Source organism: Accipiter gentilis, unplaced genomic scaffold (genome assembly GCF_929443795.1).
Source record: "Accipiter gentilis unplaced genomic scaffold, bAccGen1.1, whole genome shotgun sequence".
In the NCBI taxonomy this organism is placed as follows: Eukaryota; Metazoa; Chordata; class Aves; order Accipitriformes; family Accipitridae; genus Astur; species Astur gentilis.
In genome coordinates, this window is record NW_026060847.1 from 1144645 (window position 1) to 1170110 (window position 25466).

A 25466-nucleotide genomic window follows, 5' to 3' on the forward strand; every position below is an offset into this window, starting at 1 on the left:
AAGCTCCTCATTCGAATCTACTTTCCGCTCGAGCACATAATGCACAGAAGGTAGGGAAAAAATCCCCCAACCCCAACCCCCAAAACTTTGGGAAACCTGACTTCCTACTACCTGAGGAGAAAAAAAAATAAAAATAAAATAAATCAACCCCCCAAAATCTTCAATCTGGGGCAGGTCACGAGGCAGGTGGGAAATGCTACGATGATTTTGCACTCATGGAAATGAGTGCGGGACATCCAAGCTCTTGGAGAGCTTGGCCTGCAAGGCCAACGTTTCCCAGCTTGACCAAGGCAGGGCAAATACTGCTTAGTGCTCCAGGAAAGCCATTTTGGGAAATGAGTGTGGAGATGGACACTGGCCACCATCTTCTACTTACTCTGGTTGGAAAGTAGCGGCTGGTTTTAAACTTCTTCAAGAAGCTTGACAGGGCAAAGGTGGCGAAGAAGAGGATGCAGCACCAGAAGAACACGTCAGGGGTGTAGGGGCCGTCGCGTCCACAGGCAGGTCCTTGAAACTCCCCACGCAAATACCGACATTCCTGGAGAAACAGAGCGTCAGGACACAAAGGCAGTGCACGTGCGGCAGGGAAACCTCGCATAGCTAGGGGGTTTTGAGGATCTTGGTCCAAGATCCACGACCCTGTAACTGCTCCTGCCAATAGAGATTTATATTTAATGAGCAGCAGCAGCTGAACAAGTGACACATTGAACTACACAGCGGAGAAATGAGATGTGAGGGGACACCATACCACGCACCCTTGGCACATCCTCTGCCTGCCATTCGAGCAATCGTGGCTAAAGAAGACACCAGAGGGGAAGGAAACACTGGAAACTCTTGGGGATAGAGAGAGAGGGAAGAGGGAAGGAGGGCTAAAGACAACCATGGTAGGAAAGGAGGAGAAGAGACAGATCGTCCCTCCCCAGGGGAGGTCTTGCAGAACCTGGCCAAGAGGGGATGAAGGCCACCATAAGAGCCTGCTGCCCTAGGCCCGGGCTCTGCTTCCGGCAACAACAGCCTGAGAGGCTGCTCAGACAAGCAAATTTATGCACGTACCTACAGACAGCACTGAACGAGAAAGCAAGGCCTGGAGTTACTAGGAACCCATTAAGGAGGCCAGCTACTACCTTTCAAGCATGAACTTAAGTCCTACAACTTCTACAATAATCAAACCACCCACTACTTAACCTTCCTCCCAGTCAGAAATACTGTCCTGCAACAGGCTTGACGGGGACACTTGCTACCCACAACGTTGGGGTAGACTGGACAAGGTGGACTCTCCTCCCCAGGACCAAGCGGCTTAAAACCACACGCTACATTTAGGCAAGGACTTTTCCGAGCAGCACTAGCACAGTTTGAAGCCCATCATTCCCTGAAGGGCTCTGACTTTTGCACCAGGCAAATGCCCCTGGACCCCATGGACGCGGCACGAGGAAGCAGTGGCTCGGGGCACTTACGGTCACCGTGAGGTTTTCCCAGGCGATGCCAGACACGTTGATCTTGTTGCTCGCCCAGAAACGCAGCGTTTCGTTGCTGGGATGGGTCGGTGCCTCACACTTACAGCTGGGAGGAGAGAAGCCAAGACAGGGGTAAGGGAAAGGTGATGGAGGTGCAGCCCGGAGCTCCTGCCACGGGGCAGCAGCTTTCTCAGGGGGAAAAAAACCCACTAGTAGCTGGTGAGGAAGTCCAGCTTGCTGTGCATGTGCACAGGGTAGGTGTCTCGCAGGTGACTCAGCTTCTCCAGAGCCTCGTAGATGAAGATGATGCAGATGAGGGAGGCAAAGGCTTCTTCCGTGAAGCGGGTGACGTAGCACACCAAACAGCTGGCGTCGGTGGCCACCAGCACTATGCACAAGAAGGCGGTCCACAGCCCAATGCACGCCCGCAGAGACAGATAGGAGAGCGTGTATTCCCTGGGAAAGCAGAATGAAACAAAGGCTGGAAAGGCCAGCAAGAGGCCCTGAGCCATGCCTGCCTTTGGGGAAAACGGGGAGCAATTTTGGAGCGTGTCAAGGCTGCGGATGGGAAATGCAGTTTCCATGTACTACTACAGAGAGCCTCGGGGCTGTGGTGCAGGGTGTAGACCCACAGCAGGAGAGGCCAATTATTTAGTTACCACTGTTTAACACGGATCTCGTGTTAACACCTTGGAGGCTGCTTGAGGTCAGGTCCCTCTTGGGCCAGGTGGTGTTCTCCCACATCACCCTGACGCCCTAACACTGAAACCAGCTGGGTTTGCACCCAGTCACCTGCTGCCAGCAAGCTGGGGCTTAATAATAAACCTTATGGCAATAAGGGTGGTTTATCTCCCATCAAAGCCATCGCAACAAAAGGACTGTCACTAAAATCTAGCAACTACCCCTAAGAAAAAGAAAAGAAAAGCATCTTTTCTCCATCACTGCCCCCTTCTGAAGGCTCTCGCAGCACCCAGCTGCGGCAGCCTGCCTTACTTGCAGAATTTGTAGAGGATCTTCTCAAACACCAGGACGGGTCCGGTGCTGCCGAGGATGGTGAGAGGTTGGCCGGCAAAGAGGCAATACACGACGCCGGCCATGGACGCGCCCAGCAGCGACTCCATGGCACTCTGTCCGGGGAAGAGAGGCGGCCGTGAGTAAATAAATCGTTAGGGAGAAACAAAAACCAAAGCCGGTTCACTGCAGCAGGGACTTTGGCCTGAGTTTTACCCTCCCCCATCCCCCCCAACAGAGAGAGGTGCTCACTATGTGGCCATTGGTCGCCTCCCCCAGCAGTCCCCCAAAGGTGATGACAGGGGACATGCAGGCACAGTAGAGGAAGAGGAAGGACGCCAGGCACTGCAGGCTCAGACCATCCCGGAAGTCGCTCCAGAACCACGGGGCTTTCCGCTTCACGTCCAGGGTCAAACCTCCAAAGAGCCTGCAGGAAGGAAAAAGAAGAGAGTCTGTTCTCTTGGAGGAACACGTCGACTTTGCTTTGCTGCAGAAGGGCAATCACAAGCATAGAGTAACTTTCGTGGCTAAAAAGAAGCACTCTCCTTCAGCCCAAATCAAGAAAACCTGCGTGCAACGGTGATGGTTGGGGCTGAGCCCAGCTGCCCAGATCTCCCCCCTGCCCAGCCCAGGGGACCAAGCTGGCAATGTGGAGCCCCTTCACTGAACCAGCTAACCCCAAAGACCTGCTAGAAGGGAAGGTGCATGCTCAGATTTGAGAGGCAAACAGAAAAAAACCCCAAACTATTACAGCTCCCACCTTCCCGTCCGCTGCAGTTCAGGGCCACTGTGTTTCTCCAGCGTGCTGTGAGAAGCACTGTCATCAAGAGCTCCTGGCATCTTCCTTTTTTCCTGTTAAAATGGAAGTGAGATAAAGCTATGGACTTGTAACCACTGGCTTGTTTTGCTTCTGGTCTGGCTCTGTGACTGTGTCAGAGTGGGACCTTGTGAATTTGGGCCCCTGAACAGCATCCCCAGCCATCCTGCCCATCCCCCTCATGCCTCCCGCCGATGTGGCACCCACCTGCGAAGGGACGTTTTTCGGGGGCTCGATTCGGATTGATGGATCCCACTCTCCTGGCGGCAAGACCGTGACCTGATCCAGAAACTCGTCGATGCCAGCCACGAGGTCAGCCCCGTTCTTGGCTTTATAGGCAACGTCACGGAAAACCTGCCAATAGAAGACAACCTGGTGAGAGGACAACCCAGCTCGGATGTCCTAACCGGTGCAATAAGCTCTTGGCTAAACGCAAGGCTTTTTCACCAAAATTCCCTGCTGGAAAGGGCAGGAAATATTCCCCCAAAAGGAAAAATCTGCGCATCACGGCACTTGTAATCATCTCCCCCACGAGGCCCCCGTCCCCCATGGCACACCATACCCTTCTGCTTAAAGAGCAAGAGAAGTTTTACTGGCCCTGGCAATGCCACCACTGGGGACAGCGTGCTGGGGACCCCGGCGAGAAGGATGAGGTGCAGGATGCACCCCGGGCGGGATTTCAGCCTCCAGGATGTGGGGTGATGCAAATCTGCGTGTTTGCTTTGGGGTGAGAAAGAGGGCTGGGCTATTTGGAGAGCTGCGGGCAGCTGGGACAGCAAATCCTCTTCCTCACTACTTCAGAGACAGGGAGAGCTGAAGAAAGGCAAAAATGACCCGGAGCTATCTCATCTTGTCGCACCTCATCCGTCATGATAGTGGCCATGGACCTGCCGATCTCATGGTACTGATGGGCTTTTCCTTCTGGTCCAAGCAAAACAAACAGGAACCTGGGCAAGAAAAAGAAAATGAGAGAGAGAAGAAGGTGTCTTTGCTCCAAGAGCACCCAAGGAAAGCCCTGGCAGCTCCCAGCCCAGAGCGTGGCTCAAGACGGGACACGTAGGCTCAGCGATGCCGCGATGAATTTGAAATTCTTCAAAACAGACGGCAAATGTAATTTGGGGGCCAACTTTCATTACAATTGGCCGATGGGTTTAAAAGCTACAGCAGGGAATGGAGAAATGAAGGCGAGGAGACGTGGGTGGGGGAAACGTGCTTGCTCCCCCTCCCACTAGCCTTGTTCCCTTGGGACACCAAACTGATGCCTGCAACTTGATGTTTGGTTGGGTGTCTTTTTTACGGAAGAAATTTGCGCTTCTCATTCGCACCTTGTTGGGATGGGAACTTCCGTCATGCCTGAGAGGAGGACAGCCGGGCTCAGGCGGACAAATGCCACGATGGGCTGGTGAAGGAAATCCAGCTCTCCTACGAGCACGTTGGATGCTTCAGCCCCGGTGGGAATTTTCTTCATGAAGTGCAGCTCCGCCTGGGCACGACAAGCGATTTTCAGGCAATTACCCCAAAAGCAAAGCCCACAGCGCTCTGCAGCACACTCTGCAAGAGCAAATCTGGCCCTAAAGGCGTTAAGAAAGCTACGAGTGTCTCACCTTGCTTAAATCCATAGCTCTGCTCTCACGGGTCACCCCATCTTTAGCTTCCGCAGCGGTGGGAGAAGGACAAGGGGTGATTGTTTGGGCTGGTAGGAAAAAGAAAGACACTCAGAAAGATGGACAAGGAGCAACTGGGACGCTTCTCCTTTGCCTGGGCAAGTCTAATGGGGCCACAGCCCTGCAGAAACCCTCACCTGGCTTGTAGAGGAGGTGCAGGTCCGACTGCCTCTTGCTCACATCAGCAAACGAGCAGACAGCGGGGAGAAGGTTGGTTGTCTTCTCGTTCTGATGGTGGTGCTTCCTCAGAAGGACTTCTCGAACTTGCGCCCGCACGTGCTCGTCAAACTCCGTGGACTGTTCTTGCTGGGCCAGGATCATATCTGAGGATGGCAAAGGGAAACAAAGCCATCAGAGCAGAAACCCCAACAAGTCCCGACCCCCAAAGCCCCCAGGGAAGGCTGTGCCACACAGGCTGCACCCTAATGCCCGCTCAGCCTTGCATAGCAAGGCCTTTTAATAATGTTCAGCCTTTGCAGCGAAAACGAGAATTTTCTTTTGCTAAGAAACATCATCCAAGTGCTTATTCATCATTCCGCTAAGATAAATATTTCCCATTCTAAATAATGCAATTTTCTTGCCCGACCTGGCCTTTCTGACTCTACACGTTTACCCAAATTATAAGCAATCTATAGCACAGACGTTCCCAGTTTCCCGTGCTGATCGAGTGCAATTTGCTGAGCCCAGGGAGAAACATGCTAAGAACGGCTCCGACTTCTCCAGCCCTTGAAAGGGCTGAATGGAGACCTGCTGCCAGTCAAAGATAACTTCTCCAAAGTGGCTTTTGCAATTAACTTCAAGTATCTTCCCCACAGAAATACACTGCTTGGTCATCGCCAGAGAAACTCTGCCTTAAAACTCTTAAATGCTGGATGTTAAGGCAAAAGTAAAACAAAGAATGCGAGGAAACAGCTTGTAAGAAATAGTTCCTTTAAGGTGGTTCAGCTCTTACGCAGACTCCGTATTTCTAAGAGCAGCCTGCTAAGCCCTGACACACGCTCCTTTTTGGCTGCAGAATATTCTCTAGTGGCTTCTCCAACTCCACAAACTGCTTTCAAAAGGACCCCATATTGGAATAAAAAAACAGTGCGACTGTTGCACGCCCAGTCTACATCCAAAAACAGCTCATGAGAAAAACACAGTGGCACTTCTGGAAAAGGACGTGCCATTGGGGCAGGGTTTGATTTGGGAGTGAAGAGCACCGTGGTGAGCTGAGCTCGGCCATTCCCGGAGAGATGCAGTGCCCACGGTACCTGCAATCTCTTCGATGCTGTTGGCACGAACGTCCAGCAGCACCGACCCATTGCTGATGCAGCTCCTCAGCTCGGAGAGGCTGTGCAAGGACAGCGTGCCAACGTAGGGCTTGCTCCAGCGCTCGCCGCCGTCTTCCACGTCCTCCTCAAACTTCAGCCACCTGCGGACATCGGGTGCGATCAGCCCCATTGCACGAAAACAGCCCCAGCTCTGCAGCCCCTTTGACAGAGCCACGGGGTGGCAAGAGGAGAAGGCTCCTCGTGCCGCCACCTGCAGCTGCAAAAGCTTCGCGTCCTGGAGAGGAGAAAGCAGAGCCCACGGGCGCTGCCAGTGCGGGGACTCCTCTCCCACCGCAGCCAAAGCAGCAGGGATTTACCTTGCCGTTTCCTTCCACTCGGCATCTCGGCCCTCTTTTACACAGATCTCATCCAGCTCGGAGAACAAGTGGTGAGGGATGTGCTGCTCGTCCTCCTTGGTCCTGAGAATGAACTGCACCCGCTGGGACGGGGAGCCTGGGGGCAGAAGGCAAAGACCCATCCCGTTACTGCGCCTGAACACAGCTTGTCACCCTCACGTGCAAAGTGGCCATCAGCACCAGTGCAGCCATAAACACTGGGCTGGCCCCCCTCCTCTGCGTCTCTCTGGGCTTGCACAGAGCCGTGAAGAAGGAGAAGCATCTGGTCCACCTCTGCATAAGGATGGGCTGCTTTCCTTCCCCACATTGCCATTTTTAAAGCCAGGATCCCTCTAAGGAAGACGAGCCTAAACCCATTATGCATTTAACTGCACTTAAAAAAACAAAAAAAAAAGAAAAAAAAAAAGAAAAAAAAAAAAAGAAAGTAAAACTTGGGAAAAAGAGGGTGTTGCTCAATAAGGCCACTTTCCCTCGGAAGAACAGCAACTCACTCAAACTAGCCACGGGGACGTGCTTGCAGAAGGCCCCAGTGCCCACGTTGCCCCCAGTTTAGCGAATGCCGCGGTGGGACTTACAGTGGTAGCCCTGCTCTGTCGGGGCAGACTCCTTCTCCCGTTCCCCTTCCCGATGCTTCTGGCTGTGGCGTCGGTGATGCCAGTGGCTCTGCCTAACCAGTGGCATCTGCGCGCCCACGTACAGGGTCCGGTGGCCTGCGAAAAAGCAGCGTTTTTTGCAGCGCTCTCGGCATTGCGGCAATAGTTGAGGTGGCCGGTGCCTTGCTAAGCCACGGTTCAATCCCAGGAGCAACGCCAGCTTCCCTTAATGTTATTTTCACTGGACGTCCTTTTTTCCAAGCCTATTTTACTCGAGCTTTGCAACAACACAGCAACAACAAGTGTTGGCTCCGGGTCATCTAAAAGTGCCCTGAAAGTATCGGACCTCTTCTCAAATTCCAGCTTCGGCTGGACAACACTCAGACTTGCTCATTAAGCAGCAACACGAGCTAATTATTTTCAAAAGCTCTGTATGGCACGAGGCGACAAGAGACGATCAAATCAGTCCCATTGCAATGAACTCCAGAACAAAAAAAGAAAATCACAGCCCCGTGTCTGCAGCCCTGAAATGATTCTCCTGACCTCTCCAAGCCAGGAGCAACCTCTGCGAGAAAAAAAGCCGTGAATTATCGAGCCCCGTGGCTACAACTCACACCGTGGCCTCCCGGGAGGCTTTTTCCCTCCGTTTAAAAAGCCATAATAGTAAAAAATGTGACAATAACTGTGTTGCTTTATTGAGAAGCGCGGCACGTTTCGCTGCACATGATTTGACACCCAACAAGGCACACTGGAGAGACTTTGTGCAATGGGAAAACGCGCTGGGCTAGTGGCTCCTCCACCAGGATCTCAGCAGAGACTCACCTTCCAACTCCTCCTTCTCATAGCAAATACTGACAGCGTTGCTCCTTCTTCCCCGGTCAATCACTGCCTCCTCGTCATGTCTCTGTTTAGCAATGACAAGAAGGGAAAAGTTGGGGCTGGGGGTGGAGAGCTCCCTTACGTCCTCCCAGACATCACCCACCCCTGCATCCACGCGAGTCCACGAGCCATCACGCCTCTGCGTGCCTCCTCCTCCTTCAGGCACAGCCCTAAAACCACGGACTTGTAGGAGGTTTTTCTTCCCATACGCAAATAAAACAGCCCATAACATCACCTGTACTGTATAACACGAGAGTCTGGACGTATTTAATACAGCAGGAGAGGGATGAGTGTTTCAGACAAAAAAAAAACCCACCTCCCGCTTTGTTCTTGAGGTTCCTGTCTAAAAAAGTGATTTCCAAAATGGAAAAAAAAACCCCAACCCACAAAACTGCACTTTTGAGCCCCGGCCGCGCTACCTGTAACTCTTCCAGAAGTGTCATTTTGTAACGCCCGTTTGGGTTCATCCTCACGTCAGTCACTGGGTTTTGGGGACAACTGAACCTCCAGGTCAGTCAGGGGCCCGATTCCCCAGGGACTGATGGAGTAGCCCTCACGGGAGGAGCTAAGTGGCACCCAGTGTGCACCAACTCCAGAGACACAATAGGGACCATTATGAAATCACAAGCTATGATGCGGATCCAGGCAGCTATTTAAAGCCATGCACCCCTAGACCCTTCCCGCTTGGAAAACTTAGTGCCTGGGCAGAAGCCAGCTCTGCTTTGAGCAAAAACTCTCCAGAATAGAGAACATTCCTGCATGAGAGGTGTCAGGCTCAAAAGTGTGCAGAAAGAAAACCCTTCACAGGCTCGTTCACCCTCCTGAGAGGCAAAGCCCATTAGCAGCATCATGTTTTCTCTCTTTTTCTTTCTAACAGTAGAGCTGAAGCTCTAGCATCCTGAGGATAACAAGAGGTACAAATACGGTAAGGAAAAAGAATATCTTATTGGATCAATGGGTAGATTCAGAAAAAAACCCTGCTACACAGTAGTTTATCCTGACTGCTAGCTAGAACCGAGAAGACTGTTTTTTCCACTTGGGTCAACAGTTCCGGTGAAACATACTACCTGTCTAGGACGGCTGCATCTGAGGAACAAGAATTAGTTATTTGCAATACAAGGAATGAGTCATTTTGTGTCATGATATTCAACAGACTGCACAGAGAAACAAGAGACAAATGCATTTGAATACCCATGTGTTGTGTTACGTTTTAACCACTTAACATTCCCCAAGAGCTCAAGAAGACAGAGCAGAAAGACAGGAGACAGGTGAAAGCCTAGAGCGCCAGCTAGACGGAATGAAAGACCCTCTTCCTTCTCTGAAGCTTCAGCAAGGCTTCCTTCACCTGCTTGTTCCTCCGACTGTCAATGACGGGGTTCAAACTGGGGCTGACGAGACTGTAGAAAAGGGAAAGAACTTTCTCCCTCCCAGAGGAGTTACCGCTCCCGGGCCCCGCGTACACGAAGATGGCGTTTCCATAAAAGACACCCACCACGGTCGGGTGGGAGCCACACGTGGAGGTGGTTTCGTGCCATCCTGGCACAGAGCGGATGCGCAGATCGGTGGCCAGGCTGTCCAGGGAGCAAATCAGGATTAAGGCTAAAGGCAAGAGGAAGAAGCACACACAAACAGCAAAGATCAGGACTTTATTGGCAGGAGCGGCAGGGCAGGCCAGCTTTGAGACAGCAAGAATTTCACAGGAGAAGTGGACAACCTCGCAGGGGCCACAGAAAGGCAGGTGTAAAGCCAGAGAGGCTTGCAGTGTACCAAATACGAACGCCAAAGCCCACAGAAATGTGGCAAGGGTGAGGCGCAGCCTCCAGATCACGATGAGGGCATAGCGCGGGGGACGGCAGATTGCCACGTAGCGAACATGAGACATGACGGCCAGCAGCACGCACGCTGTAAGTGCAAAGATTAAATAAAGATGGCTCTGTGCCCCACACCCAGCAAAGGAGGGGGTTCTGCCTTGTCCAAGGAGGCTCCTTAGCATATGGGGGACATTGCTGGAGGCGTAGCAGATGTCCGCGATGGAGAGGTGGCAGAGGAAGAAGTACATGGGGCTGTGGAGGCAGTAGTCCGGGCAGATAAGCAGAAAGACAAGTGCGTTTCCCATCAGAGTGGCAGAGCAGAGGGCAGAGAAAAGGCCAAAGAGGCAGCGCTGCAGGGCTGGGGTGCTGCAGAACCCCAGGAGGACGAATTCTGTGACCGTCGTTTCATTCTGCACGCTGTGCTGGAGGTGAGGCAGCACAAACTGCGACCACGGAGATCTGGAAGCGAAGGAGCAAGGAAAAGGAAAGAAAAAGGAGAGTTTTCCTAAGAATGTCAGGTCCTTTACTCTTTACGCTGCAGCTCCCTTCTCCCCGTTTTTCCCTCTGACTCCAGTGAAAGGTGCGTACTACCCTCCCCACGCTGAGCGACGTACATCTGAATTGCAAGCTCCAATCTCTCGGCAAACTTTGAGCAGTTTGACCAATCTCGCACAACTTTGCTGCCTAGCTTGCCCTTGAAGTCTTTCTTTTCCTGGGTTGGTTTTGGGGTTTTTTTTGCAGGGGGTGGGGAGGGGCAGGGTATGGTTTGGCTGTTGGAGGAGATAAAATGATGAAGATTGCAGGTGTCGATTAAGGTGAAGTCAGAACAACTTCAAAGCAGCTATTTTAAATTAAGTCCATATTAAAAGGAATGCACAGTTCACAGAATAATTCCAGTTTTACCATTAAACCAACCAGCATTTCCAAGCCACTGCTGTGTCCTCTTTACCTTCGTGAAATGCATTCCTACTGAATCCTGCAGTTGCTTGATCCAACTCCCCTATCCCAGCTACTGCAGGTCCGGGAAGGTCAGGCAGAACGTCACCTTGGTTCCTGCTGTGCAGCTGCTTGCCCTTACCAGTTTCGCAGGGTGCTGGTCAAGGTCCCTGGGCATCCCCTGGCACTTGTCTCCACGCGGCTCTCTGGTCTCCAAGATCTTCCGCCACTTCCAGGATATTTCCTCCAGCCAGGATCTTCACCTTTTCCTTCCTGGGTCCCTTGCTTCTCTTCAAGATCCCTTCTTCTTTCTGGGAACCCTTCTTTTTGACACCACCTCTTCTTTCTGGAACCCCACGCCCCCAGTTTTCCTAATCTGTCTATGTGAGCAGTACAATGCCTGATCAGCCTCCAAATTAAGGCTTCTCTCTCCTAGCTCTTTACTAACTGTAGGATTCGGGACACGCCACTTTTGATTATTCCAGGTGTTACCCAAATTTACAACCAGCCCACGCTGGCTGCGTGTAGCAAGAAGCAGGCTTCTGCTTGACAGCTCAGAACTCAGTTTCAGACATTCACACGCACAGACCTTGCCGCACACGTGCACCCAGTCACGTGTTGCCTGGTAACCTTCACAGTTTGAGCCGTTTTTTTGTCTACGGCCGGGCTTCAGAGGCAGGGCATGGCCACAGAAGCGCATTCCCCCCGTCAGTCTGTGAAGTGAGCAAGGGAGAGTCAATACTTGTCTGGTGAGCCTCATACCCAGACAATGTGGTCGAGCCCTCTCCTGTGACAGCCCTGGCAAAAGCCACAGCAGGGTGCTCCCTTGCCTCTGCCTAGGTCACTGGGGTTCCCCTGCCTGCCATTGCTCCTTTGTCCTCCTCTGCGTTTGTGGAGATGAACCTTTAACCACACAACCTAACACCTACAACACCGGGAAAAAGAGAGGCTGCAGAGGGTCCAACGGGGAAGGTCGCCGATGTAGAATGCTCTTTGTGAGAGGCAGCACACCCAGCTCACCTCCTTGCTCCTGAGCTGCTCTATCGGAAGCACTGCGTGCAGGACGCTCTGTTCAACAGGCTGTGTCTGTATCTGACTGCCTTGTCCTTGCTACAGCACCATGTGCTGGGGGAACGCCACGGAGAGCAAGGAGGACGCTCTTTCCCCAGGAGCAACGGAGGGTGCTCAGCTGAGTGCTGCTGCAGGGGCCAAAGTGGGGCAGGCAGGCAGGGAGGGGAACGTAGGAACGAGGGAGCTGGCAGTAACCGGCCAGTCTGGGAGATGCCCGAGAAGCTCGAGAACCCTGTAAGCACAGGACGAGCTTAGAGGAGGTTCAACGTGAGGCCCTGTGGTTAACCATCCCCTCCAGATCTGGACCTTCTCCGGTTCCCGAGTTACCGTGCAGTTTCACAGCCTGGTGCAGAGATCCTGACTGGGAGATCACTGTACCTCCAGGAGTTAGGGATCCACCTAACAGTTACCCTGAGCGGGTGCAGGTCTGTGCTGCGCTGTACGTGCAGCGTGGCCTTCAGGCTGCGTCCCTACACATGTCCCTTGGCCGCAGGATAAACGGAGCTGGTTGACTGTAACAGAGGAGCCTCCAGGCAGCTCCTGCTTGGTACCAGCGATTACGCCACCTGCGCGGCCCTGCCGTTACCTAAAGTGCAGCGAGAAGTCCGCGTGTGAACATCCTTTACGCACAGAGGTGTTTTCTTCTAAGAAAAGTTGCATAATACCGTGAATGACCAAAAGGAGGAACTTCTCCGCTTCTCCACCGTAAAGCGTGCCAAGGGAAAATCCATCTGGGGTCTGCCCAATGCTGCATGAACGCAGGGTCCCCAGCATCTGAAGGGACCTAAGATTTACTTGCTACCTAGATGCCTCTTCTTCCTGGCTACGTCGCCTCCCAAGATCTTGCCCACCCCCAGCCTACTGGAGACGGGGGAATGTTAGAGAGACAGCCTTGATGCTGTGCCAGCACCGCTCAGCCATGGCCAAAACACTGCTGTGTTATCAACAGCTTTCTAGCTACCAGTACAGAGCACAGCACTACGAGGGCTGCTGTGGGGTAAAGGAACTCCAACTCAGCCAGATCCAACACAGAAGGAAAGTGGAGGAACAACAGAGGGAGCAGCCCAGGGACACAGAGCCCCAGGTCTCATCTGGCCACTCCTGTGACCATACAGTGTATTCAAAATCAAATACCTGAAGTGCTCCCTTAGATGCAGTTTACAGCCAAGGGACAAGAAGGTGGCAGTTCTGCATTTTGCAGCTCCCAGGCTGATGGCAGAGCCAAAGCAAAAAAAAACAAACCCAAAACCAAACCAACCAAGAGAGGTAAAACTGGAGCACAGGGAGCAAATGTTTTCTTTCACCTTAGGCCAACTGCTCGGACGCTCTCTATGCTGCCCTGCTGCAGAGGGCATCCCTCTCGTACCAGTAAGAGACATAAGAGTGAATTAAAGCCAGGACCCCAAACCAGACCAAAAACCCGGTCATGATCAAGAAGAAAGTGGAGAATGCATCAACTATAACAGAAAATTATTTTGGACATTCCCAGTTTACATTTGGAAAAAAGAGGGGAAAAAAAAAGAGGAGGAATTAGGTATTAAAAGAAGAGCACTGAATGATAAAGCAGTAGCAGTCCCTCTACCACTACAAACCCACACCCCCACACGCACGTACGCACACAGACTTAACACCACCAAACTCCCCTTGACTGTGACCTTCACCTCAGCTTGCTGGTCTAGAGATACTGAATGCCTGAAGCACACCAAGGATAACTGAAAACATCTGCATGGCTTTAATGGGAATCCTCCAACTGAAACAAAGCGCTTTCTCCCTCTGTCTGCGTTGGCACATCCCCGAGTCACGCTCTCACTCCTCTCCTTCAAAGTCAAGATTCCTAAACGTGAAAAGCGGGAGTGGGGAAAGGCGAAGGGGAGAGAAAAAGAGGGAGAGCATCATCAGTGGAAGACCTGCCACCTGCTGCTGATTCAGCCCTGTTTGGGGGACCACCCCAGCAGAGAGGAGCTGGTTTACATGCCACGGTCCACAATGCCTGTTCCCAGGGACAGGCCGTTTGCTCAGCCTTGCCGGCCAAAGCGTGGGAAAAGCGTAGGCGTGCGCCGTCGCTTGCAGAGTAGCACGGTCACGTTCACGTGCAATCCTTTACCTTTTTCCTCCCTGGATTCAAAGGGTTTCTGTCTTCAAAGTGAGAGCCTTCCATACGGTCATTTGTGACATTTCATCCAGGATAACAATCTCAGAAGGATCAGTCCTGCAATAAATATTTTACACAGCAATCCGTGATTATGGGAACTGATGCCACCAAGAGCATTAGCATCAGCAAGAGGAACAGCGGAGCCCCGAGAATCAAAGCTCCGCATAAGTGTGGGGGATTTTGCTGGATGAGGAGTTTTGGGAGGCAAGCCCGGGAGCTGCAGAGCAACAGCTCTGTGCAAAGGCTCTTGCTGGGGCTTAGCCCCGGTCCAGGTTCCTAAGCCACTGCTCGTACAGATCACGCCTGCAACTCCTCATGTGTTAAGTATGAGGATCTCCAGCTACCGTAAAGGCACTGATGAGGCAAGGTTTGAGGGTCAAACACGAGTGCTGCAGCCACTCTGCTTGCGGTCAGAGCCCTGCAATCACTTCCTGCAGCCCTGCCCCCAAATTTGGTTTTCCCACCAAGCTGCCTGCTGGTTTCTGTGGGATGCCCCACAAAGAGGCAAGTGGAGAAAACTCTGCCAAACACCTTCAAGCTAATCTTGCCGGGGGTCCTGGCGCTTGGTGGAGCTTTACCTGTCACTGCTTTGCTTTGGGATATCCACATCACTGGTCTTCCCCACGTTCAGCTGAACTGAACTTGCAGCAGCAGCAGCTTCCATCACCCTCCTGGACTCCTGATGTAAAAAAGGGACAAATCACGTTCTCTGTCTTTGATCAAAGTGGAGATAAGCTGAATGCCCAGCACAAACTTAGCAGTCTGCCCTCCGCTTCTGCCCCTTGGCAGCTATAGGTATTAGTGCAGCAGGGAAGAAACCGTTCACTCCAAAGATTTCGGGGCAGGGGGATTGTGTGTTCAAAACACGATTATGAGCAAGTCTTGCCAGCAGCAGCAGCAGCAGCAGCATCTAATAATAATCATCATAATGATAATGACCTTTGTGAAAAACGACTCGTTTTAAAAATTACACCTGTATTCAAGCGTTCAGCTCACTGCTACTTGAGGAAACAAAGGTTACAAAAGTTACAGGCTATTGGGATCTATTTCGATTGAGTGCTGATCTTCCCCCAACATTTCCAGACAAGCTGTAAGAGAAACAGGCAATCTCACAGCCACACGGAGATGTCCAGCCCCGAGGACACAGCAAGCCTTACCTCTTCTTCTTCTCCGGCTTCATTTCTGGCATCGTCCAACTTCTTCTTCCTTTCTGGCATAAGGTCATCCAGAAAGCTGAGCTCTCGCTTTGAGAAGCAGAAATCCATCGCTTTCCGGACAAAGACGAGAGCCAAAACCTTCATGAATAAGAGGGAAGATGCGGTGAGCTCAGAGACGATGCCACCTCTCACTCCAACACTGCAAACACCCCGCTGCTGAGCGGTGGCAGCTCTTACCATCATGGGAAAGATGATGGCGGCACGGGACACCTTGATGGTCCAGAGCAGGACGAGGCAGGTCAGCTGGATCGCCGTGAAGAAATGCACCTTTCGCAAGGGCACGTGCCGCAGGTAGATGAAATCCGGCTGGTGTTTCGCCGGCATCCAAAACAGCTTCAAGCGATCAAAGAACTGCGAAATAAAAGGGAAAGGTTGCCACCTTGGGACTGCGGCAAGTTTCTGGCCCTCTCGAGACGTGGAGGCACTTTGCAGCATCTCGCTTGCCGTCAGAAATCCTGGATCCCACCGCATTCCTCCTGGGAGCAGCACCCATTTTCCCTTCGCTCCATCTATAAACCGGCTTGGCCCTGAGAGCTGCCCACCAAACGGCAACTATTCCATGCCATTCCATTATTAGCATTTCTCGGCCCACTGAATCCCCCCGCGAGGATTTCCACCAGTGGTAGAAACTGCCTTCCCTTTGCACCAAATTCCCCCGCTTTTCACGTAACCAAACACTGACCTGCCCTAAACCCTGCAACAGAGAGCGCTGAACTTGCCTGGTCCTCCCAGCCCCATATACCTCCTGTACCTCCACCAATCTCTTTTTTACACAAAAGAGTTTCATTGCTTGCTCTGCGAGAAGTTTTTCCCATGCCACTGCTTTTTTCCCTGCTGCTACAGAGACAAAATACCAGGGAGCCAACATGCTGCACGCTGTAAAAGAGTCCGTACCTGAATTCCTCTGAGTGACGACACACCCATGTAGAGAAAGACGCCATAAAGCACAGGCATTGGTATAAACTGGGGGGGGGGAAGAAAAAAAAAAGTAAGAATGCAATCGTTTCTTTTTCTGTATTGCATTTTCAGTATTACCACCCTCTTCCACAGGCACTGCCTAAAATTGCTTGAAGCTTTCCAGCTTCCATTCAGGCTTAGAGATGGGTCAGATTTTAACCATTTTTTTGCCATTTTGTGCGCACGAGTGAGCTAAGGCTCTGCTTTAGGCTGAACTTGGGAGTTACCTCTCCTCAGAATAATCCTATTTTCCAGAAAGGTTGGAGGAAAACAGGCGATTTCACCCGTGCTACCCTATGCCGCATTCTCTGGCGGTAGAAGAAACACTTCTGCCTATTCTTGGGGCAACAGGCAAAGGCCACAGGCCTCCTTTTAGCCTAGAGACAAGATTACTTTGTGGGAGGAACGTGCAAGGAAGCCCACGGGGATGACCTCAGTGTGTTTAGCTCCTGGGAACGGCTGCTCCCGGGCATTTGGGGAGCAAATTGCAGCCAGTAAAGGGCTGCCTGTTTGAAAGACAGCAGATGTGCTGGTCTGAATATGCTCAACTGTAACCCATAAACATGGGCGGGCCTGAAAGACACCCAAAAATTCAAGCAGTTGCGTTGCTTGCTCGCCTCGAGCACACCAAACGGGGGCCTGAAGGGCTGCAAAGCCTAACCGAGGCTGGTTCCCACCGTGGGTCAAGCCCCAAGGGTTGGGATCACCTCCTCCTCCTCCGCTCCACAACTAACTACTCAGGCCTGCAGAGAGGGGAGTGTTTTGCTGTAACCTCCAACAAGCTCGCGGTTGTTGGGTGGTTTGCATTTTCCTCTCACCTTTAACACAGAAGTGAAGAAGACGGAGCAGCCCATGAGCACAAAGATCAGCAAGCCAGTGACTCTCTGCTCTCGTATCCCCAGAAACTTGGGTTGTTCTCCTGGAGCTGAGCAGTCAGACTCTACTTTGAGGCTATTCACGTGGGTGATGGACAGGACGGTCGCAGCCACAAACCAGGGCAGCCCCATCACGGAGCACACCCCGAGCATCACGGCCACCACAAAAAGGTCCAGGTGGTACCCGCATCCTTTCTGCAGGCAGGAAAACAAGAAACAGAGCATCCCATAGCACAAGAGCAAGGATAACGTCGCAAGTCAGACTCAAACCCTGCTCGAGCACAAGTCAACTTCTTCAGAATTCAAAACAAGAAATGGAAACAAGCAAGCGTGTATGCAGGCTTTGCACAAGCACGTGGCATGAAAATCTGGCAGGAGTTCAGAAACAATGGATATGCAGAGCTTGTGCGATAAATACTTCTCCAAAATACAACAACCCACAACCCAAAACCACCAAACCATTTTTTCTACTCACAAAGAAAACTGTACCACTTGGATGGAAGGTGTGACTCTGAGTTATCCCTGGCAGCGCATCAAAACAATTCATTCCCCACACCTGCTGCTGCTGCCATTTTAAAACAAAAACGCACTTCTCTATTGCTCCAAGATTAATTTGCTCCTCCAAAAGGTTGCTCATCTGAACTGCCCTGTCACTTGCTCCCTGCATCATCGTTAATCCAGGAGAGCATCCTGCCACGCAGCCTGACCTTGTCCCAAACCAATGCCTTCAGAAAGCATCGGGAATAAGAGCTTCTCCCCAGACCTGCAGCCCAGAAGGGGCTGGGGTCATCCCTCACAGGCCCTTACCTTCAGCTTGTGCTCCTTCCTGTTCACAATAACGGCACTGATCTGCTGGTCCATAAATATCAAGATGGTGCAGAGCAGAGCTGGGATGAGCGCAGCCAACACCGTCCACCAAGGGTTGGGTCCTATGGGGTTGATGAACCACCCACGGTCGTCTCTGGTAGGCTGCAACAAAGCCCACGCATCAGCATCGTCTCCCAGCCCAGGCACTCCACTGGCTTTCATTTTCCCCTCCCTCCCTGTGTCAGAGCACCTCCCAGCCCTGGCTTCATGTCCCCCTCTCCCGGGGGCTTCAGCAGTGCCAGTCTCCTCTTTGCAAGCACCTCTAGATACTTCCCCTGTAGGTATCTAGTTTTGGGGCCATCTTCTCGTTTCCAGGAGGAAGCAAGGCACTTGGAGGTGGAAGAGGAGATGGTCACACCACCAGCATCTCCTCCAGACTCAGCCCTGCCCTGCCCCGGCATCACCTTGTGGCACCCCCACGTGCCAAAACATCCCGTTACCTTGAACGCATGGGGGACCTGGAGCTTCGGCGATGGGATCCCAACCACAAAGTCAAGGAGCACCATGATGACGATGGTGAGGAAAACAGCAAAGTCGCTCACTGTGGACCGTACCTGGGGCGAGAAACCAGAGGTGAGAGGGGCATGGCAAACAGGGCCGTAACGCGAGATGCAAGAGTTGCAGACATCCACAACATTAAGGCTGCTTAACCAAATCCCACCACCCCTCTGAGCACATGCAGCCTGATCCCTTGCTTAGATACTGCTGCTGTGTTTGTCCCTGTGAGATCTGGGGTCAGACAATAAAAAAAGCTTAATTAGGCGGACAAGGGTTGGTTTAAGTCAAAACCTAAAAATAATAATAATAATATTAAAAATAAGAAAACACATGTCTGACACTACAGCTACACTCACAGCTACAATGGCAACAAGGCACTGAGGCATCCTTTAGTCCTCAAAAGGAAGCTCCTCATTCGAATCTACTTTCTGCTCGAGCACATAATGCACAGAAGGTAGGGAAAAAATCCCCCAACCCCAACCCCCAAAACTTTGGGAAACCTGACTTCCTACTACCTGAGGAGAAAAAAAAATAAAAATAAAATAAATCAACCCCCCAAAATCTTCAATCTGGGGCAGGTCACGAGGCATGTGGGAAATGCTACGATGATTTTGCACTCATGGAAATGAGTGCGGGACATCCAAGCTCTTGGAGAGCTTGGCCTGCAAGGCCAACGTTTCCCAGCTTGACCAAGGCAGGGCAAATACTGCTTAGTGCTCCAGGAAAGCCATTTTGGGAAATGAGTGTGGAGATGGACACTGGCCACCATCTTCTACTTACTCTGGTTGGAAAGTAGCGGCTGGTTTTAAACTTCTTCAAGAAGCTTGACAGGGCAAAGGTGGCGAAGAAGAGGATGCAGCACCAGAAGAACACGTCAGGGGTGTAGGGGCCGTCGCGTCCACAGGCAGGTCCTTGAAACTCCCCACGCAAATACCGACATTCCTGGAGAAACAGAGCGTCAGGACACAAAGGCAGTGCACGTGCGGCAGGGAAACCTCGCATAGCTAGGGGGTTTTGAGGATCTTGGTCCAAGATCCACGACCCTGTAACTGCTCCTGCCAATAGAGATTTATATTTAATGAGCAGCAGCAGCTGAACAAGTGACACATTGAACTACACAGCGGAGAAATGAGATGTGAGGGGACACCATACCACGCACCCTTGGCACATCCTCTGCCTGCCATTCGAGCAATCGTGGCTAAAGAAGACACCAGAGGGGAAGGAAACACTGGAAACTCTTGGGGATAGAGAGAGAGGGAAGAGGGAAGGAGGGCTAAAGACAACCATGGTAGGAAAGGAGGAGAAGAGACAGATCGTCCCTCCCCAGGGGAGGTCTCGCAGAACCTGGCCAAGAGGGGATGAAGGCCACCATAAGAGCCTGCTGCCCTAGGCCCGGGCTCTGCTTCCGGCAACAACAGCCTGAGAGGCTGCTCAGACAAGCAAATTTATGCACGTACCTACAGACAGCACTGAACGAGAAAGCAAGGCCTGGAGTTACTAGGAACCCATTAAGGAGGCCAGCTACTACCTTTCAAGCATGAACTTAAGTCCTACAACTTCTACAATAATCAAACCACCCACTACTTAACCTTCCTCCCAGTCAGAAATACTGTCCTGCAACAGGCTTGACGGGGACACTTGCTACCCACAACGTTGGGGTAGACTGGACAAGGTGGACTCTCCTCCCCAGGACCAAGCGGCTTAAAACCACACGCTACATTTAGGCAAGGACTTTTCCGAGCAGCACTAGCACAGTTTGAAGCCCATCATTCCCTGAAGGGCTCTGACTTTTGCACCAGGCAAATGCCCCTGGACCCCATGGACGCGGCGCGAGGAAGCAGTGGCTCGGGGCACTTACGGTCACCGTGAGGTTTTCCCAGGCGATGCCAGACACGTTGATCTTGTTGCTCGCCCAGAAACGCAGCGTTTCGTTGCTGGGATGGGTCGGTGCCTCACACTTACAGCTGGGAGGAGAGAAGCCAAGACAGGGGTAAGGGAAAGGTGATGGAGGTGCAGCCCGGAGCTCCTGCCAAGGGGCAGCAGCTTTCTCAGGGGGAAAAAAACCCACTAGTAGCTGGTGAGGAAGTCCAGCTTGCTGTGCATGTGCACAGGGTAGGTGTCTCGCAGGTGACTCAGCTTCTCCAGAGCCTCGTAGATGAAGATGATGCAGATGAGGGAGGCAAAGGCTTCTTCCGTGAAGCGGGTGACGTAGCACACCAAACAGCTGGCGTCGGTGGCCACCAGCACTATGCACAAGAAGGCGGTCCACAGCCCAATGCACGCCCGCAGAGACAGATAGGAGAGCGTGTATTCCCTGGGAAAGCAGAATGAAACAAAGGCTGGAAAGGCCAGCAAGAGGCCCTGAGCCATGCCTGCCTTTGGGGAAAACGGGGAGCAATTTTGGAGCGTGTCAAGGCTGCGGATGGGAAATGCAGTTTCCATGTACTACTACAGAGAGCCTCGGGGCTGTGGTGCAGGGTGTAGACCCACAGCAGGAGAGGCCAATTATTTAGTTACCACTGTTTAACACGGATCTCGTGTTAACACCTTGGAGGCTGCTTGAGGTCAGGTCCCTCTTGGGCCAGGTGGTGTTCTCCCACATCACCCTGACGCCCTAACACTGAAACCAGCTGGGTTTGCACCCAGTCACCTGCTGCCAGCAAGCTGGGGCTTAATAATAAACCTTATGGCAATAAGGGTGGTTTATCTCCCATCAAAGCCATCGCAACAAAAGGACTGTCACTAAAATCTAGCAACTACCCCTAAGAAAAAGAAAAGAAAAGCATCTTTTCTCCATCACTGCCCCCTTCTGAAGGCTCTCGCAGCACCCAGCTGCGGCAGCCTGCCTTACTTGCAGAATTTGTAGAGGATCTTCTCAAACACCAGGACGGGTCCGGTGCTGCCGAGGATGGTGAGAGGTTGGCCGGCAAAGAGGCAATACACCACGCCGGCCATGGACGCGCCCAGCAGCGACTCCATGGCACTCTGTCCGGGGAAGAGAGGCGGCCGTGAGTAAATAAATCATTAGGGAGAAACAAAAACCAAAGCCGGTTCACTGCAGCAGGGACTTTGGCCTGAGTTTTACCCTCCCCCATCCCCCCCAACAGAGAGAGGTGCTCACTATGTGGCCATTGGTCGCCTCCCCCAGCAGTCCCCCAAAGGTGATGACAGGGGACATGCAGGCACAGTAGAGGAAGAGGAAGGACGCCAGGCACTGCAGGCTCAGACCATCCCGGAAGTCGCTCCAGAACCACGGGGCTTTCCGCTTCACGTCCAGGGTCAAACCTCCAAAGAGCCTGCAGGAAGGAAAAAGAAGAGAGTCTGTTCTCTTGGAGGAACACGTTGACTTTGCTTTGCTGCAGAAGGGCAATCACAAGCATAGAGTAACTTTCGTGGCTAAAAGAAGCACTCTCCTTCAGCCCAAATCAAGGAAACCTGCGTGCAACGGTGATGGTTGGGGCTGAGCCCAGCTGCCCAGATCTCCCCCCTGCCCAGCCCAGGGGACCAAGCTGGCAATGTGGAGCCCCTTCACTGAACCAGCTAACCCCAAAGACCTGCTAGAAGGGAAGGTGCATGCTCAGATTTGAGAGGCAAACAGAAAAAAACCCCAAACTATTACAGCTCCCACCTTCCCGTCCGCTGCAGTTCAGGGCCACTGTGTTTCTCCAGCGTGCTGTGAGAAGCACTGTCATCAAGAGCTCCTGGCATCTTCCTTTTTTCCTGTTAAAATGGAAGTAAGATAAAGCTATGGACTTGTAACCACTGGCTTGTTTTGCTTCTGGTCTGGCTCTGTGACTGTGTCAGAGTGGGACCTTGTGAATTTGGGCCCCTGAACAGCATCCCCAGCCATCCTGCCCATCCCCCTCACGCCTCCCGCCGATGTGGCACCCACCTGCGAAGGGACGTTTTTCGGGGGCTCGATTCGGATTGATGGATCCCACTCTCCTGGCGGCAAGACCGTGACCTGATCCAGAAACTCGTCGATGCCAGCCACGAGGTCAGCCCCGTTCTTGGCTTTATAGGCAACGTCACGGAAAACCTGCCAATAGAAGACAACCTGGTGAGAGGACAACCCAGCTCGGATGTCCTAACCAGTGCAATAAGCTCTTGGCTAAACGCAAGGCTTTTTCACCAAAATTCCCTGCTGGAAAGGGCAGGAAATATTCCCCCAAAAGGAAAAATCTGTGCATCACGGCACTTGTAATCATCTCCCCCACGAGGCCCCCGTCCCCCATGGCACACCATACCCTTCTGCTTAAAGAGCAAGAGAAGTTTTACTGGCCCTGGCGATGCCACCACTGGGGACAGCATGCTGGGGACCCCGGCGAGAAGGATGAGGTGCAGGATGCACCCCGGGCGGGATTTCAGCCTCCAGGATGTGGGGTGATGCAAATCTGCGTGTTTGCTTTGGGGTGAGAAAGAGGGCTGGGCTATTTGGAGAGCTGCAGGCAGCTGGGACAGCAAATCCTCTTCCTCACTACTTCAGAGACAGGGAGAGCTGAAGAAAGGCAAAAATGACCCGGAGCTATCTCATCTTGTCGCACCTCATCCGTCATGATAGTGGCCATGGACCTGCCGATCTCATGGTACTGATGGGCTTTTCCTTCTGGTCCAAGCAAAACAAACAGGAACCTGGGCAAGAAAAAGAAAATGAGAGAGAGAAGAAGGTGTCCTTGCTCCAAGAGCACCCAAGGAAAGCCCTGGCAGCTCTCAGCCCAGAGCGTGGCTCAAGACGGGACACGTAGGCTCAGCGATGCCGTGATGAATTTGAAATTCTTCAAAACCGACGGCAAATGTAATTTGGGGGCCAACTTTCATTACAATTGGCCGATGGGTTTAAAAGCTACAGCAGGGAATGGAGAAATGAAGGCGAGGAGACGTGGGTGGGGGAAACGTGCTTGCTCCCCCTCCCGCTAGCCTTGTTTCCTTGGGACACCAAACTGATGCCTGCAACTTGATGTTTGGCTGGGTGTCTTTTTCATGGAAAAAATTGCGCTTCTCATTCGCACCTTGTTGGGATGGGAACTTCCGTCATGCCTGAGAGGAGGACAGCCGGCCTCAGGCGGACAAATGCCACGATGGGCTGGTGAAGGAAATCCAGCTCTCCTACGAGCACGTTGGATGCTTCAGCCCCGGTGGGAATTTTCTTCATCAAGTGCAGCTCCGCCTGGGCACGACAAGCGATTTTCAGGCAATTACCCCAAAAGCAAAGCCCACAGCGCTCTGCAGCACTGCAGCACTGCAAGAGCAAATCTGGCCCTAAAGGCGTTAAGAAAGCTACGAGTGTCTCACCTTGCTTAAATCCATAGCTCTGCTCTCACGGGTCACCCCATCTTTAGCTTCCGCAGCGGTGGGAGAAGGACAAGGGGTGATTGTTTGGGCTGGTAGGAAAAAGAAAGACACTCAGAAAGATGGACAAGGAGCAACTGGGACGCTTCTCCTTTGCCTGGGCAAGTCTAATGGGGCCACAGCCCTGCAGAAACCCTCACCTGGCTTGTAGAGGAGGTGCAGGTCCGACTGCCTCTTGCTCACATCAGCAAACGAGCAGACAGCGGGGAGAAGGTTGGTTGTCTTCTCGTTCTGATGGTGGTGCTTCCTCAGAAGGACTTCTCGAACTTGCACCCGCACGTGCTCGTCAAACTCCGTGGACTGTTCTTGCTGGGCCAGGATCATATCTGAGGATGGCAAAGGGAAACAAAGCCATCAGAGCAGAAACCCCAACAAGTCCCGACCCCCAAAGCCCCCAGGGAAGGCTGTGCCACACAGGTTGCACCCTAATGCCCGCTCAGCCTTGCATAGCAAGGCCTTTTAATAATGTTCAGCCTTTGCAGCGAAAACGAGAATTTTCTTTTGCTAAGAAACATCATCCAAGTGCTTATTCATCATTCCACTAAGATAAATATTTCCCATTCTAAATAATGCAATTTTCTTGCCCGACCTGGCCTTTCTGACTCTACACGTTTACCCAAATTATAAGCAATCTGTAGCACAGATGTTCCCAGTTTCCCGTGCTGATCGAGTGCAATTTGCTGAGCCCAGGGAGAAACATGCTAAGAACGGCTCCGACTTCTCCAGCCCTTGAAAGGGCTGAATGGAGACCTGCTGCCAGTCAAAGATAACTTCTCCAAAGTGGCTTTTGCAATTAACTTCAAGTATCTTCCCCACAGAAATACACTGCTTGGTCATCGCCAGAGAAACTCTGCCTTAAAACTCTTAAATGCTGGATGTGAAGGCAAAAGTAAAACAAAGAATGCGAGGAAACAACTTGTAAGAAATAGTTCCTTTAAGGAGGTTCAGCTCTTACGCAGACTCCGTATTTCTAAGAGCAGCCTGCTAAGCCCTGACACACGCTCCTTTTTGGCTGCAGAATATTCTCTAGTGGCTTCTCCAACTCCACAAACTGCTTTCAAAAGGACCCCATATTGGAATAAAAAAACAGTGCGACTGTTGCACGCCCAGTCTACATCCAAAAACAGCTCATGAGAAAAACACAGTGGCACTTCTGGAAAAGGACGTGCCATTGGGGCAGGGTTTGATTTGGGAGTGAAGAGCACCGTGGTGAGCTGAGCTTGGCCATTCCCGGAGAGATGCAGTGCCCACGGTACCTGCAATCTCCTCGATGCTGTTGGCACAAACGTCCAGCAGCACCGACCCATTGCTGATGCAGCTCCTCAGCTCGGAGAGGCTGTGCAAGGACAGCGTGCCAACGTAGGGCTTGCTCCAGCGCTCGCCGCCGTCTTCCACGTCCTCCTCAAACTTCAGCCACCTGCGGACATCGGGTGCGATCAGCCCCATTGCACGAAAACAGCCCCAGCTCTGCAGCCCCTTTGACAGAGCCACGGGGTGGCAAGAGGAGAAGGCTCCTCGTGCCGCCACCTGCAGCTGCAAAAGCTTCGCGTCCTGGAGAGGAGAAAGCAGAGCCCACGGGCGCTGCCAGTGCGGGGACTCCTCTCCCACCGCAGCCAAAGCAGCAGGGATTTACCTTGCCGTTTCCT

General features: G+C 52.4%; 1 protein-coding gene across 1 annotated transcript in view; it reads right to left on the bottom strand.

Moving 5' to 3' along the window:
* LOC126036964 (electroneutral sodium bicarbonate exchanger 1-like) overlaps nt 1-25466 on the bottom strand; it is a 268764-nt gene that overhangs the window by 32400 nt on the left and 210898 nt on the right. The window contains exons 8-20 of the mRNA XM_049797191.1: nt 6577-6712; nt 6200-6360; nt 5084-5269; nt 4887-4975; nt 4608-4765; nt 4142-4229; nt 3490-3636; nt 3226-3317; nt 2718-2892; nt 2448-2581; nt 1665-1910; nt 1455-1560; nt 377-538 (exon numbers count right to left, since the gene is read on the bottom strand). Coding sequence (XP_049653148.1) covers nt 377-538; nt 1455-1560; nt 1665-1910; nt 2448-2581; nt 2718-2892; nt 3226-3317; nt 3490-3636; nt 4142-4229; nt 4608-4765; nt 4887-4975; nt 5084-5269; nt 6200-6360; nt 6577-6712 — 1880 coding nt within the window. The remainder of the gene's footprint in view (nt 1-376; nt 539-1454; nt 1561-1664; nt 1911-2447; nt 2582-2717; nt 2893-3225; nt 3318-3489; nt 3637-4141; nt 4230-4607; nt 4766-4886; nt 4976-5083; nt 5270-6199; nt 6361-6576; nt 6713-25466) is intronic.